The sequence below is a fragment of the Arvicanthis niloticus genome, chromosome 16 (assembly GCF_011762505.2).
Source record: "Arvicanthis niloticus isolate mArvNil1 chromosome 16, mArvNil1.pat.X, whole genome shotgun sequence".
In the NCBI taxonomy this organism is placed as follows: domain Eukaryota; kingdom Metazoa; phylum Chordata; class Mammalia; order Rodentia; family Muridae; genus Arvicanthis; species Arvicanthis niloticus.
The window spans coordinates 25,017,489-25,035,259 of NC_047673.1; the positions used below are offsets into that span (position 1 = coordinate 25,017,489).

At 38.1% G+C, this 17,771-nt stretch overlaps 1 protein-coding gene across 3 annotated transcripts in view; it reads left to right on the forward strand.

The window, feature by feature from the left end:
• Gtf2e2 (general transcription factor IIE subunit 2) overlaps nt 1-17,771 on the forward strand; it is a 44,894-nt gene that overhangs the window by 19,067 nt on the left and 8,056 nt on the right. For all 3 annotated transcript variants that reach the window (XM_034520752.2, XM_034520751.2, XM_034520753.2), the window contains exons 3-6: nt 3,309-3,400; nt 8,643-8,750; nt 12,543-12,725; nt 13,625-13,718. In XM_034520752.2, coding sequence (XP_034376643.1) covers nt 3,309-3,400; nt 8,643-8,750; nt 12,543-12,725; nt 13,625-13,718 — 477 coding nt within the window. The remainder of the gene's footprint in view (nt 1-3,308; nt 3,401-8,642; nt 8,751-12,542; nt 12,726-13,624; nt 13,719-17,771) is intronic.

The window sequence follows — 17,771 nt, forward strand, 5'->3', positions numbered from 1 at the left end:
TTTTTTTTTTTTTTTTTTTTTTTTTTTTTTTTTTTTTTAGTTTTACCAGTTTTCTTTTTTACTACAATATTGTAAGATAAACTTAATAATACTAATTAAAGAGGCTGGAGAGGTGGCTCAGTGGTTTAGAGCATTGACTGCTCTTCCAAAGGTCCTGAGTTCAATTCCCAGCACCCACATGGTGGATCACAGCCATCTGCATGGAATTTGATGCCCTCTTCTGGTGTGTCTGAAGACAGCTACAGTGTACTCATATACATAAAATAAATAAATAATTCTTTAAAAAAATAATAATACTAATTAAAATGCTTGTCTCAATGGTATGGGCCTATCATCCAGCTGTTCAGGAGTCTGAGGCAGGATCACAAGTTTAAGACTAAAGTAACTTTTTAAAGACTAAGTAACTTTTTAAATATTTACTATTTTATGTCTATGGATGTTTTATCTGCATGCATGTCTGTGTACCATATGTGTGCCTGGTGCCCACCGAGGCTGGAGGCAGGTATCAGATCCCCTGGAACTGGAGTTATAAGTAGTTGTGAACCTCTTTGTGGGTGCTGGGACTGAACCCTAGTCTTCTGCAGAAACAGCTAGTGTTCTAACTGCTGAGCTATCTCCCCAGTACCAGTCTAAATAAGTTAATGAGACTGTCTCAAATAAAAAGTGAAAATAGGGCTGGGGTTAAGCTCAGTGGTAGAAGAATCCTTGCCTAGCATTTGTGAAGTCCTAGGTTAATGTGTATTTATGGATTTCTATGTTCTGACAAAATGGCCTATGTCAGATGGAATTATAATGTGTAAAGGGAATTGGGTAGATCGTATATAAGGCAGTAGTACAGGGTTTACAGCTTGATTTAAATCAACCTTGCTACAACCCTCACAGTTTTTATGTTTAAAAGAGAACAATTAGAGCTAGGGAGGTGGCTGAATTGGTGAAGTGCTTATTGTGCAAGCAAGAACATCTAAGTTCAGATTCCCAGCATTCTAGCATCCATATAAAAGATCCTGGCATCCCAGAACTGAGGAGGTGGATACAGGAAGATTACTGGGGCTTGCCAGCCAGTTGGTGAGCTTCAGGTTCTGTGAGAGACCCTGTTTGGAAAAATGTAAGGGCAGGAGAGCTGGCTTAGTGGTAAGAACACTGGCTGCTCCTCCAGAGGACCTTGGTTTGATTACCAGCACACACATGGGTGCTTACAACTGTCTGTAACTCCAGTTCCAGGCCATCTGATGCCCTGTTCTGGCCTCTGGGGGCACCAGGGCATTCAAGGGGTCATAGGCAAAACACCCATACATAAGATAAAATTTAAAAATAAAAAAAGGTGGAGAAGCAGGTGATGAAGACCACCCCCCTACTAAATACATAAAAGAGGACAATAAAATCTCTTAAATCGATTTTTTTCTTTCCCAATGTGGATTAAATGCAAAAATCACTTAGTGTGATGCTTGGCAGATAATAGGTTCAATAAAAGATACTATTATTAAAAGTCTTTCAAACGTCTTGGAGAAAATAACCATGTAGTTAGTATTTTATAACTGAAACAAATATATTATTATTTTTTGAGACAGGGTCTTTTGTAGCCCAGACTAGCCCTGGAGTTGGTAGGTAGCAGAGCATGACCTTAAACATTGTTTTAAAAGACATTTTTTATGTAAATTTTGTATATGTGTGAGTGTATGCCACATGTGTGTGAATGTCCTCAGAGTCTAGAAAAGGGCATTAGATTCCTTGGAGTTAGCATTGCAAGTAGTTGTGAACTGCGAGAAGTGGGTGTTGAGAACAGCAAACAGTTTTGCTTTGGTTTGGTTTTGTATTTTATTTTTTTTAAATGTTATAATTACATCATTTTCCTTCTCTCCTTTACCCTCTCTGACTCTTCCCATGTACTTCCTTTTTTGTGATCCTCCTGCCTCAGTCTACCAAGTTCTAAGATTATAATTCTGCCACCACCCCTGGATTTGGAAACAGTTTGTGTAAAGGCATATCAGTGTATCAGTAAGGAATTCTTTTCTTTTTCTTTTTCCTACCCCGGCCTTGATTTGTAGACCAGGCTCCCTTGACCTCACAGAGATCCTTCTGCCTTTGCCTCCCAAGTGCTCGCAGTAAGGCATTTTTAATGTTGCTAGTTTGAGAACATAGTATACTTTAATGTGCCAATTGAGTTACTTCTTTCAAAATTATAGGCTATTTCTAAGGGACAATTTCAAAGGACATTGTATTTTAGTATTAAAGGAAAGAAAACATGCGATAAAGACTTTTCACAAATTTCAAAGGAGTATTATATTACATCTAGAAATTTGTTTTGGATCTCTGACAATTGTTGTATTTAACTGTGGTTGATCTAATGCAATCTTTTGTTTAAATGGTTATTACTGAGCTGATGCCAGAAATAGCTTCCCCTTCTTTTCGCATTTAACCACTCTCTTTGTGGATTATCCACATGGGAAGTGTATATCTGATCTGATATCTTGCTAATAGAATGTGTGCTTCTGAAATGCTTTTCTTGAATTTATAATGAATTTTTAACCTTTCTGGCCATGGCTCAAATGCTTGTGATACTGTGATGGCATTAGGGTTTTGTCTGTAGAGAGGCAACACAATGGTAAATGTTTTCAAACAATATGTAAGGATTTCTGAGAGGAGAGGGGCAAGAAGGGAGAAGGTGAAGAGGAAATTATGGGGAGATAGATACCAGTCTGGCCATCACTCATGTCTTGCATTTATAATGTGCTCGTCTAATTATTGGAAGACTTACCAAGTTTAAGGTAGGAGTGGAATGAGGCAAAAGTACTTGTAAAGAATTGTATTTTGATTTGGGTGTGGTGGCACAGAGTTTTAATTTTAGCTGAGGAGGCTGAGGCAGGTAGATCTTTATGAGTTAGAGGCTAGAGTGGTCTAGTAGTGAGACCCTGTCTCAAAACAAACAGCAACAACAAAAGGTTAGTATTTTGGGCTAATCCTGCAGCTCACTGTTCCAGTGCCTAACCCACACAGGCCCTGGGTTTGGTTTCCAGCACTCTTCTTCCCAAACTATATTTTAATGCTTTTAAGTTACATTTAGCTTAGGATATGGCGTAACCTTATAATCCTTATAGTTTTGAACTGAGCCCTTCTCTCTAAAGAAGGGTAGGTATGTGGTGGGAATTGATAATTCAGTGTACATGCATGAATCTTGTGAATTTGCCAAAATGTTACAGGATAGACTTTATTAGATGAAAAAATTCAAAGAAGAATATTTATTTTCACTGCGCAAGTCATAACACGTTATTTGAAAATGTTACAATAATTCATTTGAACTTCATTTTCAGATCATAACAATGGATCATTTAACTTGAAAGCTCTCTCTGGAAGTTCTGGATATAAGTTCGGTGTTCTTGCTAAGATTGTGAATTATATGAAAGTAAGTACTTATGTTACAAAAATCCTCTTTCATTTTTTTGACTAAAGAAGGGGAATTAATTAGATCTGGGTTTCAGAAGTTAGATATTTATACGATGCCAGGAGTTATTGAATTATGCGTTTTAGTCTGTAGTTTATTATATGTTGAGTATACTTCAAGAAAGCCCTAAAAGATGTAATGCTTACAGTCTTTTGTCCTCTGTTAAGCTGGCGCTCCAGCAATGCACTTAACTAAATTTAGTTGACGTTAGAGTCCAGGATACAACTTAAGCTCACCATCTGACTTAAAGAGAGAGTACCCAAGAAGTTGAATGGAATGGTTTTTCAAGGTATTTCCTCCATTCATTTGAGAAAAACACCTACATATTAAAGCAGATGATGGTGAATCACTCCAGATCTTAGAGAATCAATGATGCAAAAGAATTAGAGGCTGGGTGTCTGGCTGTGTCTAAATTTTGTAGTTTGTACTTGATCTCTCTCTAATAGAAACATTTTAGTTTATATTTCTCAGTATCAGATGACAGTACATTTTGACTGTTCATTCCTTTCACCTGCTGCCCTACATGTAGAACAATTATTGAAGTCTATTACTGATAGTGGCATAACAAGAAAGACCATCCTCCTGGAGCTGTCAGTCAGTTGAAGGAAGTTGACAGTGGTTTACAATCTTCTTAGCTCTTAATTTTACTTTCCTTAGTAATATACAAATAAAGTTAACAGATTTATTGTGATCACAAAGCTTCTGATTTGAGCTGCTTTGCAGTTATTGATAAAGATTTGATTAGGATAGGTTGATTCAGTTTGCTTTGTATATACCAGGCATCCATCCCACAAGGAAATACAGGTGGTTTCTGCATCTGGCGATGCTTGTTAGTTATTGATGGGATAAAGTAGAATTTGGCACTAAATATGCTGCTGGTTTTAGATGCAGAGAAGTGAATGCTCATAAAGTTAAGTTGTCATGGAAGTTCTATGACGAACAGTCTTCTAAGTTATGTGCCAAAACCCATTTACCTTCAGGCATCTGTCATTTGATAGTTTTGTTGAAAACAGAACAGTGGAAACTACGTAATTTGTCAAAGGATTTGTTACCTAGTTGTTAACTATGTACTTTCTTAGCCTTTAGAAAATGAGTCAGAAAGGTGGGACTTGGGTTGTACAGCTCAGGGATAGAGTGCAGGTGTAAGACTCTGGGTTCTATCCCTGGCACTGCAAGACGAAACCAGAGCACACCAGGTGTGGTGATAATACCCTTGCCATCCCTGTATGGGAGGAAGCTAAAGGAGAATCACTCACAAGTTTCAAGGCCAGTGCTTGTGGAGGTCAGAGGACAACTCTTGAGAAGTTGGTTTTCTCCTTTCACATTGTGAGTTCTAGAGATCAAACTCAGGCCTTCAGGTCAGGCAGAAAACACCTTTACCCCCCCACCTGCCTTTTTTTTTTTTTTTTAAATTTATTTTATTTATATGAATATACTGTAGCTGTATTCAGACAACGCCAGAAGATGGCATCGGATCCCATTACAGATTGTTGTAAGCCATCATGTGGTTGCTGGGAATTGAACTCAGGACCTCTCTTAACCACTGAGCCATCTCTCCAGACCCCCTTATTTTTTTAAAAAAAAGATTATTAAAAACATGATCTTATCTGTCTGGAAGGCCAGGAACTCACAGAGATCTTCCTGCCTCTGGGATTAAAGGTATATACCACTTAATGGGTTTTATATAGCATAATTAGAATAGCTTGATAGTCTTAGGAAATATTGTTGTTACTTAAAGGAAATCGCTTCCCAATTGATACTGCTTTAGCTCTTTAAATGTGCATTTTCCCCCAAATTAATAGTTAAGGAATAAACTTTGGGAATCCTGAAGACAATTGCTTAGATTTAAATTTTTGGATTGGGGGAGTATTCTCTGTTTTTATCACACACGCTCCTAAGAACAGTGCACTCTTGGATAATACTGAATGGAGTTGAGATATGTTAGGATTAGAAGAGGAGAAATTGTTTAAAAGGGAAACTGGTCAGTTTTACAAATTATATCAGAATTTGGAATGTTCTAAGTGGGGCCAAAATATCCTTTGTCTATGTGTTAGGCATGGGAGGACACTGTTGGAGATCAAACTCAGGGTTTTGTGCATGCTTGGCAACCACCCTCTATTACTGAGCTGTATTTTAGGCTGGCTTCAGATTCGCTGTCTGGAGGATGGCTTTGACCCTCCTGTCCCCAGCTCCCCCACTTCCCCCAGCACCCAGTGCTAGGGTTAAGTGTGTGGTGTCATACCTGTTTAGGCTGTATGTATGCTAGGCAGGCACTGTGCTCACTGAGCTATATCCCCAACCCCATTAGGAGATTTTATTTTTTTTAAACAATTTTTTTTTTCTTCTTGGTGGTGGTGGTTATTTTATCATTGTTGCAAGGTCTGGTGTATGGACTTTGTAGATGACAGCTGTGTCATAATGTCAAAAGGTTGGATGTGCCTTAATTTAAGCAAAAAAACCTTGCAAATTGTGAGTGGAAGTAGGTTGTATCCCTTTCCTTTTTCCTTTCTCCTAAGGCCTGTTTTGAAAGGGCAAAATCTGCATATCTCATAGAAGGTAACTAATCTGGTAAGTTTTGTCAGTTGTCCTCTCCCTCTCCTTTTTTGGAAGATCTGATAAAAGGAACTTCAAAAGCAAAATAGGTAAATAAAACATTAAAAGTGCTTGTAATATACCACTTTAATTGCTCACCAAAAACAAGGAAAAGTTCGAGGAGCGTTAGGGGAACTGAGATAGATACAGTGATTATGTAGTTCATTGCTGTGAAGAGACACCATGACCAAGGCAACTCTTATAAAGGCAAACATTTAATTGGGGCCAGCTTACAGTTTCAGATGTTTAGTTCATTATCATCATGATGGGAAGCATGGCAGCATCCAGGCAGACATGGTACAGGGGGAGCTGAGAGTTCTACATCTTAATCCCATCTTGATCCAGAAGGCAACTGGAGATTGAGTTCTATAGTGGGCAGAGCTTGTGCATAGGGGAGTTCAAAGTCCTTCCCTCCAGTGACACACTTCCTCCCAAGGCTACACCTCCTAATAGTGCCATTCACCATGGGCCGACCATTCGAAAACATGAGTCTATGGGGGCCTAACTATTCAAATCTCCACAAGTGATTTTACAGCAAGAAGTGAGAACTTAAAAGTGCTAGTAGCATGCATGTGTATGTGCATGCATGGGCATGGGCGCGTGCGCGCGCACACACACACACACACACACACACACACACACACACAACTAAAAATCACACAGAAAAGACAGATGTACGAACTTTAAAATCAAAACCCAAGAGCATTAGGTATGGGTTAGACTGTTCAGTATATGAGATCCTGAGATGGTTATTATATTGTAATCTGACAATTTAAAACAGAAACTGAGACAAGAGGGTTAGATTATTATTGGAACTGCTAACGAAATAGGTTCATTTTAGAAGAATTTTAAAAAGTAGCTAAAAAAATTTTTTTTTTTATCTTCTAAGTAAGTTTTAAAAGTACTTGGAACTGTCCTCAAGATTGCCCTATGAGGGATGCCTTGTCTTTGAGATTCTAGGTACAGCCATGAAAACCATTGCTACTCAAGTATTCACTTTCTCTCCCAAACTAGTGAACATTGCAAGGACTGCCCATATCCAGCTTTCTCTTTGATTTATGACGTGTATGTGTGTGGGTGTCCAGGTTTGGAGATTGAACAAGAAAGTACGTCACACACTGACTTGTGTCTCTAGCACTCTAATATTTCTTGAGACAAGGTCTCAATTCAGTTGTCCAGACTGGTCTTGAACTTAATTCTCCTGCCTTAACTCCCAAATACCTAGGATTATAGGCTTATGCCAGCAGGCCTGACTTAAATTGGTCTTTTAAAGAAATATTTTTTGACCTAAATCTTATAGATGGTACATATATGACTTGGCCCCAGTATTGGGAGTATGACATATGTAAGTATAATTTACATTTCACTGTGTCTCGTCTCTGCATGGTAAGCACATAGTAATCAGTACTAAAGACTTGAATGAACAACACATGCTCAGTAAATGGTTCTTGTTTGTGATATGTTAGATTTTGTGCTTTTTAAACATTCTAGTGTTGGAAAGTTGAGAAGGAAAAAGTTTTCCAGGGCTGGACTGAAGCCCAGAGAGGTTCCATCACCTGCCTGAGGTAATAGAGGATTGGGTATTTACAGGTTTTTTTGTTTTGTTTTGAGTAACATAGAACATATCTCTAAATATAAAATACAGAATAAATATAAAATATAGAATAATATAAAAAGGTTCAGACCTAGAAGTCATTCTCAGACCTAGTCCTACTGTCTTATTCTTGCAGTATCTTGTCCACCGTGTGGATGTGTTCCATGAGAAGCCACTTATTTTTGAACACATTTCTCTTAACTTCCAGGTGCACAGTGCAGTGACTGTGGTAATGAATCTAGAATCACAGTATCTTCTGAAAAGCCCTTCAGGAGCCACATCCTCTTCCTCTGGATCACCACCTTTGGTGTTCATAAGTTGGCAGTACTCTCTTCTGCTTACCTGTGTCCCTGTATCTGCTCTTTTAATCAGCCCAGCATGCATATATGTATATGTATGTGTGTGTATACACACACACACGCACACACACACGCACACACACACAATATTGTAATATCAGTGAGAAGGCCTGTTTGCTATGTCCTCACCAATGGACACATCAGATGTTTACAGTTTGGTATCTGATAAGTGAGAAGCATCTTGGTGGATGTTGAGTCTCTGTTCATGTTTAAGAACATTTGATTTTCTTCTGTTATCTGCGTTTCCCTGCACGTTCTTTAAAATTGATTTGCAATAACTAGGAAAGTCTGTTGTTGCTATTGTGCTCCTCTTTCAGCTCAACATGTCTTCATCCTGTTTTGTAGCCTCTACTAGTTTTAACTTATTATATAGATTAGGCTAGACTTGAACTCATCATGTAGCCTAGGCTGGTCTTGAACGTACGATTCTCCTGCCTAAGCATGCTGGGGTTACAGGTGTACCCCCATACCTAGCTTAAAGTTAATGAGTTTATTTTTCCTTCTTAGTTTATCATTTGATTTTTATCAATCTGGTTTTGTATGATTTCGTGTTCTTGATCCTGATATTCATACTGTCTTAGATATTACATGTTGTATATTCCTGAATAGATCAGTTTTTATATGACTGACTTAATGCGTTTGAAAAATTTCCTAATAGACACGACATCAGCGAGGAGATACACATCCTTTAACCTTAGAAGAGATTTTGGATGAAACACAGCACTTAGATATTGGACTCAAGCAGAAACAATGGCTAATGACAGAGGTAAGAATAGTCTTAAAACTGCTGTAAACATTAGGTCATTACAGAAAGGGGTATTTGCTACATCTATCCAGAGTTCTTTTTTTTTGTAGTGGGTATGGTCCTGGAGGTGGAACCCAGGGCCCAGCAAGTGCTAGAACATTCCACTATTAAGCACTCATCATTTAGCCATCTTCAACCTGTAGATGTGTTTTACTATTTTGGGGTGAGTATGGGGTGGGTGTCTGCACGTGTGTGTGTGTGTGTGTGTGTGTGTGTGTGGTGTGTGTGTGTGTGTGTGTGTGTGTGTGGTGTGTGTGTGGTGTGTAGGGAGGGGAGAGAGACATGGGGAGAGAGAGGCAAGGTGAAATGTGGGCAGGAGGCAAGGTCTCATATTGTAGTCCATATTGACTTCAGACTTGGGGCACTCTTGAGTCATTGCCTGGCTCAGAATGTTTTCTTTTTTAAAAAATAAATCCTGTAATTTGTTAATGTTTTTTTTACTTTTTCTTAAAAAAAGACTTGATGTAGAGCCTTGGTTGAATTTAAACATACACATTTCTATAATTTGGTTGTTCGTTTCCATATAATTTTATTTATGTTTTAGAAAGTCTTCTAAGACTACAGTAGAGTTGTGAAGTCAGCACACAATTTTGTTTTCATTTTCATAAATAGTATTTTGAATTGTCAAACTCATAATCTTATATGCACATAAGTTATATATTGCATATATGCTTTAGAAAATTTAAAGCTTAAGATGTTAGGGACAGTAAACCATTTTATTGCATTTACTAGCATTTTATGGTTTGATAAATGAGTTATCATTTCTAGTTACTTAGAGAAATAATATGATTGTTATGTTTAAATAAATACACACTTTAAAGAAAGCCTAAAATGGCCACCAACCATGCCAATTTGCAAATGAATGGGATCTTATCTATTTGGGTATTTGCTTCTTTAAAGCTTATTGATGCGAAGAATAATATTTTCAAGACCAGTGATGAGTCTGAGGCCCAAATGTGAGCTAGGATACAGTGGTACATGTTCGTAATTCCTGCACTTAGAATGTACACGCAAAGGATCCGAGTTCACGGGCATCATTAGTTCATAGTGAGTTCAAAGCCAGTCTGGGCTACATTAAAAAAAAGGGAATACCCCTAAACAACCAGATGTAATAATTTATACATTTATTTATTTGAGGCAGTTTCTTACAGACATCCTCTTGCCTCTGCCTCCCAAATGCAGGGATTAAAGACATGTGCTGGGCTGGAGAGATGACTCAGTAGTTAAGATCAGTGGCTGCACTTCCAGAGGTCCTGAGTTCAATTCCCAGCAACCACATGATAGCTCACAACCATCTGTAATGGGATCTTCTGCTGTGCATGAAAACAGCATACTCATACATAAAGTATATGTATATATATGTGAACTCATTTACATAACATACATAAATCTTTAAAAAAAAATACACATGTGCCACCATGACTGGCCTAATTCAATAAATTAATTTTTTTTTTTTTTTTTTTTTTTTGATTTTTTGAGACAGGGTTTCTCTGTGTAGCCCTGGCTGTCCTGGAACTCACTCTGTAGACCAGGCTGGCCTCGAACTCAGAAATCCACCTGCCTCTGCCTCCCAAGTGCTGGGATCAATTAATTAATTTTATCAACCAAGATGTGCAGTAAAGTGATTTGACTTAGTCCAGACCATTGAAGTGCACGTCTTCTATCACCTACTTACCTGTTACTAGAAGCAGAACCTGCCTAAGATTGTTGTGTTTTTGTTTTACTCTTTTTATGTTGAGTGTGAGTTTTTGTTTGTTTTTGGTTTTTCTTTGTGTTTGTTTTGTTTTTGTTTTGAGACAGGGTCTTACTGTGTAGTTCTGGCTGTCCTAGAACTTACTGTATAGACGTATAAACCAGACTGGCCTCAAACTCACTGAGATCCATCTGCTTCCCAAGGCTGGGGTCAAAGGTTTGCACCACTACTTCTATCTAAAATCTTACTCTGTAGTGCAGGCTGGCTCACACTTGGCAGTAGTCTCCTGCTTCAGCTTCCTGACTGCTGAGGGTATAGATTTGTCATAACCAGCTTCTGCCTAAGAGTTTAACTTTAAAATGTTTAAACACAGATGTTGTAGATAATGGTAATAAATATCGGTGATACACGGATAATGGTAATCTACATTAAAATATGCAGATTTATGTAAATTCAGATTTCATGTAGTTAGCAACATAAAGTTTTACATTTTTAAAAAAAATTTATTTATTTTATTGTGTATGAGTATACTGTCACTGTCTTCAGACACACCAGAAGAGGGCATCAGATCCCATTATAGATGGTTGTGAGCCAAAGTGGTTGCTGGGAATTGAACTCAGGACTTCTGGAAGAGCAGCCAGTGCTCTTAACCACTGAGCCATCACTCTAGCCCAAAGTTTTAAATTTTAAAAACATTATTTTATTGTTATTATGAACACAAGGGTGGGTAGGTACATGTATGCCACATGTAGCAGCCAAAGGCAGTTTTGTAGAGTTTATTATCTACTTTTTACCTTTATTTGGGGTTGAATGTGGTCATCAGGATTTTGTGACAAGTGCTTTTAGTGAACATGTTGCCAGCCCAAGTATTGTTTTTAGTAGTCATTATTCTCTTTATTTTCTTTCTCTTTTTCTGTGCCTGATTGGCACTAGAGAAAGGTATGTAGGCTTCCTCTTTTTTTTTTTTTTTTTTTTTTTTGGTTTTTCGAGACAGGGTTTCTCTGTATAGCCTTGGCTGTCCTGGAACTCACTCAGTAGACCAGGCTGGCCTGAACTCAGAAATCCGCCTGCCTCTGCCTCCCAAGTGCTGGGATTAAAGGCGTGCGCCACCAACGCCCGGCTATAGGCTTCCTTTTTTTTTTTTTTTTTTTTTTTTTGGTGCTATGGATTGGACACAGGAAGGACTTTACATAAGTCCTTGCTGAGCTGTCTCCCTGGCCTGCCTTTAACTTTTTGCTTTGAGACCACTCTCGCTAAGTTGCACAGGCTGGCCTGAGCATACTCTGTCACCTAGGTGGTTTTTACTGTGTATCTTCCCATTTCAGTCTCCCAAGTAACTGGGAGTTCCTCTCCTTCCAGGCTGGGTTGCTCTGTTCTTGAAGAGCTTTTCTTCTGCTAGTAGCTATGCACCAGAGCTTGTAAGAAGGTTAAGTTCAGTAATTGTGTTGTACTGACATCAGAGGTAAAGTTCCATGTGCGTTAGGCTAACCTTCTTCAGTTCTCACCACAGCTGCAGTGCCAGTTGCTGCCAGGAGAGGAGGACTTAACTGTTGAGTAATTTCTGCCAGTACAGGATGGACTATACTTTGGAGGAGAGTTAGGTGATACCTAGTTCACTGTGTCTGTTAGTAGGTATTTTATTAATTCTTACTTTGTCTTCTAAAAGAATAAAGGGCCAGCCTGGTCTACAGAGTGAGTTCCAGGACAGCCAGGATTATACAGAGAAACCTTGTCTCGTAAAACCAAAATAAATAAATAAATAAATAAATAAATAAATAAATAAATAAAATAAAAAGGTTCTTCAAATCAGTTGTGATAAAACAAGTTTCTCTCTAAAGAATGTATACAAATAATGTACAGATTTTTCATACCTTTTAAATAGATTAAATAGATTAAATAGATTCCCTGTTCTGGGATCCTAGATCTCTAGTGGTTTAGATCTGCTAGTTTATGTTCACAAGATACTTCAATATGCCACTGTGTTGAGTGGCGTTAGAATTTAAGAACATACACACGAGGTTTGCTTTTATAAATATATCCAAATGGTGTTATTTTTACAGGCTTTGGTCAACAATCCCAAAATTGAAGTGGTAGATGGGAAATACGCCTTCAAACCTAAGTACAACTTGAAAGACAAGAAGGCCCTCCTCAGGCTGCTAGATAACCACGACCAGCGAGGACTAGGAGGGATTCTCCTGGAAGACATAGAAGAGGGATTGCCTAATTCCCAGAAAGCTGTCAAGGTAATCTCTCTTTTCCTCCTACATCATAACTATGATTTGAATTGGTAATGTTGTCTTTTTAAATTTTTCTTTATTTTCCTGAGACAGGGTCTTGCTATGTAGCCCTGGTTGTCCTGGAACACAGAGATCTGTCGGCCTCTACCTCCTGTCTGCCTCTACCTCCTGAAAAATGGGGTTCAAGGTATGTGCTGCCATGCCCTGCTTCTTATGCTTTTAAGATATGTTTGTTTTTATGTATGTATCTGTGGGTATCTACCCACCTCAAGGAAAGGAGAGAGTGTTGGATCCCCTGGAGCTGAAGCTACTGAAGGCAGTGTGAGCTGCCTGATGTTGGTGCTGGGAACTGAACTTGGGTCCTTTGGAAGAGTAGCAAGGGTTTTTAACTGAGTCATCTATCTTATGGTCAAAGACACACAGATATACATACACACATACACCTTTATGTTCTTTGACACATATCTAAGAAGTCTGAAAGTATCCCTGAAGATAAAATCACTAAAGAAAGAAATTCATCTCCAATTTGGGCCATGTAGACCCCAATGATGTACTGTGGGTTGAAAGAAAAAAATCGCCCCCTCTCTCTCTTATATACAGATACAGATATGTGTGTATATAATTAATATACATATATGCATACACATGTGAGAGTATGTGTATCATATATTACATATAGTGTATGGTTTTTTGGTTTTGTTTTTTGGTTTTTCAAGACAGGGTTTCTCTGTATAGCCCTGGCTGTCCTGGAACTCACTGTGTAGACCAGGCTGACCTTGAACTCAGAAATCCGCCTGCCTCTGCCTCCCAAGTGCTGGGATTAAAGGCGTGCACCACCACTGCCCGGTTAGTGTATGTTTTTCAATGAGTAATTTGATGTTAATTAAAAATTTTTTATCTTTAAGGCTTTAGGGGACCAGATATTATTTGTAAGTCGTCCTGATAAGAAGAAAATACTATTCTTCAATGATAAAAGCTGTCAGTTTTCTGTGGATGAAGGTGAGCCATTTTGTGTAGATCTTAAAGTTGCAAGTATCACAGTTTTAAGGTAATAAAGCTTGGAATACTTATAGTTGTAATTTAATATTGTGTTGGTGATTTTTACCATCACCCTCTCTTAGCCTATAGCTAAGAGACACATATCTATTCCATCAACTCTCAGAGTGCGCTTGACATGCTGACGTGAAAGGTTTTAAGTCATTTGTACATGAAATTACAATGGAGCAGTTTGTGATTTAATTTTTTTTTATGAATGTTTTTGCTGGCATGTATTTTTTGCACCACTTGCATGCCTGATGCCCACAGAGTCCAGAAGAGGGCATTAGAGCCTTTGAAACTAGAGTTACAGATCATTGTGAGCCACCTTGTAGGTGCTTGGAATCAAACCCAGGACCTCTGGAAGAGTAGCCAGTGCTCTTAACCGCTGAGCCAACTCTCCAGCCCTCGTTCCTGTTTTCTTATGCTGATATTTCATTTGTACAAAGTAGAATTTAGTTTTGAATCCTGTTGCTATTTCCTTAGTTTTTATTTTTAAAAAGTTTTATTACTGGCTCTGGGCATGGTGGCCCAGCACTCAGGAGGCAGAGGTTGGTCAATGTCAGTGAATTCAAGGCCAGCCTGGTCTATATACCTACTCAGTGTCATCCAGACAGTTTCATTGTATACGGGACTGTATGTTTATATTGTGGTAAGTATATTTCCCTCATGTCTTCCTTGCCTTTACTTTCTCATCTCCCCTGTATTTCTTTATTGACTTCATAAGCTGATAAAGACTTGATGCATGATGTGAAAATATAAATATTTGTTGGTGACTGATATTCTCTTGGGAATCTTTTCAATTAATTACCAAGTTTTATAAGATCATGTTTTTCCTTTATGGCAATTGTATAGTTGTGTGCTATGCTATTTTGATTTGAGCTTCAGAATTTATGAGTTGGGGTGTGTGTGTGTGTATGGTTGAATCCAATGCCTCAGATTTGCTGGGCAGGCACTAACACTGAGCTCTGTCTCCAGGCCTCTAGCATATTCTTATCACCTCTCTGTTTCAGTATCTCTTTCTCTGCCCAGCATGAGTATGCCATTTAATTTATTCAGCCTTTGCCTTGGCACCTTTGATGTATCCACACATATTCTCAGTCACAGTTTTTCATATGAAGCTTGCTCTGCAGCAGATCTGCTCTGGACGATGTTTGAGTTGAGGTGAGTTGTTGATAGAAAAGAGGTTAGAATAGCCCACTGAGAACTTCTTGAGAGCAGTTTGTGGAGCCATTTCAGGAATAGTCTGTCTTTATTATGTATACAGCATTCTGCCTACATGTAAAACCATAGGGCAGAAGAGGGCACCAGATCTCATTAGAGATGGTTGTTACCCACCATGTGGTTACTGGGAATTGAACTCAAGACCTCTGAAGAGCAGCTAGTGCTCTTAACCTCTAAGCTATCTCTCCAGCCCACAGGACCATGTATTCTTACAATCTTCCTGCTAAGCTATTAATATTTCCTGTCTCTAATGTGATTTTTCTAAAAATAATTGCTGCTTAGATTTGTTAGCCATTTTCTGTTTGTGTGTCTTTTACTTGGACTTACATTATTTAATATCGCATGTAGTTTAGTTTGTCATTTTATGTGTCCTTTGTTGGTCGGAAATCTTATTGTTTGGCTGACAGAGACAGATGGGAGTTTTTATTCCCGTTCCAGATTATAAAAGTGATGTGTATGATTATATACATGTGGTAAAGTTTCACATGCTAAGGAACAAATTTTTTTAGTAGCTTATTCTTCTAGTTTGATCTCTTCACTACAAGTATTCTCTAATGATGTTTAACTCTCAACTGTGTGTACATGATGAATAGATTCTAAAGTGCTTGCCAGGGCTACAGCAAGTGTCTTACATGTTGGACACAGTATATTGGTGAAGTAGCCATATAACTCAGGAAGATATTGGAGAGGTAGACTGAGAAAAAGTTTTGCTTCTTTTAAAATCTTTGTTGTTGGTTATTTATTTAATATATTATGAAACATTTTCCTAGATTTCTTAATACTGAGCTATGCTCAACACTCCTGCAGTTGGACTAACCTTTGGTGTCAGATATGTGGTCTCCTTCTCTGTCTCATTTGTCTCTCTCAAAGCTGGAGGATGATTTTGAGTAGGGGAGGTCTGCAAACAGCATGAGGAGCATTCTTAATGAAAACTGTGAGAAAGCCCAGAGTTTCAGAGCTAGCAAGCATTACCATTTTGTAAGCCAGGAAAGGGACAAGGAAAATTATGTTTTTGACTTAGAATACAGAAAAGTAGGCAGGCTTAGCAGTGATCTGGAAGCAATTGCCTATTTCTGGGGTTTTTATAGTAACATAGTTCAGATTTTTAATATGTGTATGTGTTTGGGTGTGTGCATGTGAGTGCAGGTGTTTTAGGAAGTCAGAGGCGTTTGATTCCCTGAAGTTAGAAGTGGCTATGAGCCACCCAGTAGTGGGTATTGGGAACCGAACCTGGGTCCTCCGCAAGACCAGTATTCGGTCTAAACCACAGGAACATGTCTCCAGACCCATTGCTCAGATTTCTTCTTCAGCTTGGTCAAAGTCTAGGTTCTTTTCTGCTCTCCTTGCTTTCTTTTTTAGTTAGAGTGTTAGATTCCTTGAATATTTGAAAGTGTTCATTAAGATAGTATTAGATTGGTTGCCTTTTACTTTGACAGAATTCTTAGTGTCTTCTTTAGCTTTTTTTTTTTTTTTTTAAGTTTTCTGTTTTGTGTGTCAGTCACAGTAAATTGTGTTTTCTTTCAAAATAATTATTTACAGATTGCATTTTTAATGGCAACAGATTTGCAGAAGATGGCTTCTAGAACCTTTCTAATTTTCTGTTATTCTGCTTCTTAATTGCCAACTTTTTGTACTTGGTGTGGCTTTTTTGATTCTTTATCAAACTTAGTTTACTTTTGTTGCTTGTTATGTTTTTACTTTAACAACATATAATCTGTTAGATCACTTGCTACCTATTAAAATTTGACTACTTTGCACAGTGATTAATCAGACATTAAAGTTTTACACAGTTTTAATGGTTTTGTTGATTTCCTTCAGTACTTTGTGTAATTGATGTGTTCTATGTTTTCATGCAGTTTTAAATCTGTGCATGTTCTTGAATGATAATGGTTTTAGAATTATATTCACTCTCATATAGGGTTTCTCTCAGTTGCATCATATTACTTTACTGCAGTCCAGTTCTTATATTTTATTAGAGTCCTATCTGTAGCTCACATGTAGTAACTCTTTCCCCTTTATTTGCCTGACACATTTTTACTTTCACTTGTATCTTCTTGTTTGAGACATTTCTAGTGTGTGTGGCTATGGTTATCCTTAGCTTTTAAGACAATTTTATTTACTTATTTTATGTGTGTGGGTGTTTTGTCTGGATATATATTTGTGTACCATGTGCCTGCCTGATGCTGGAGGAAGCCAGAAGAGGCAGTTGGATATCCTGTAAACCACCATGTGAGTGCTGGGAATTGAACCTAGGTCCTCTTAAAGAGCAGCCAGTATTCTCAACCACTGTTATCTCTCTAGCCCTTCTTTAAGATTTTTAATCAGTTCTGGTGCCATTTTATATTTCTGTCTTTTATGGGCATCCTACCCTTCCTTTATTTTGAAAATTGTACAATTTATTTTCTCTTACTCTCTACCAACTTCTTTTTTGTTTTTGTTTTTGTTTTGTTTTGTTTTGAGACAAACATCTCAGTGTTATTCTGGCAGTGTAGCCTCACTCTATAGCTCTGGCTCTGTAGATCAGGCTGGACTTTAACTAAAGCTTCCTAAAGTGCTAGGATAAAAGGCATATGCCATCACACCAGGCCTTCTACAAACCTTGTGTTCTGTTTTTGACAGGTTCTGGGTTTTTGCTTTAGACTCTGAATGCTTACTTGAAAATCTACTAATGTGTTCTGTGTGCTGTAGTCATTAAGTGAAGGCATTCCACTAAAGGGTTTTTCTCTTCCAACATTTGTTTATTTACTGCGTGGGGATGCGTACACCATAGCACACATGTGAAGGACTACTTGT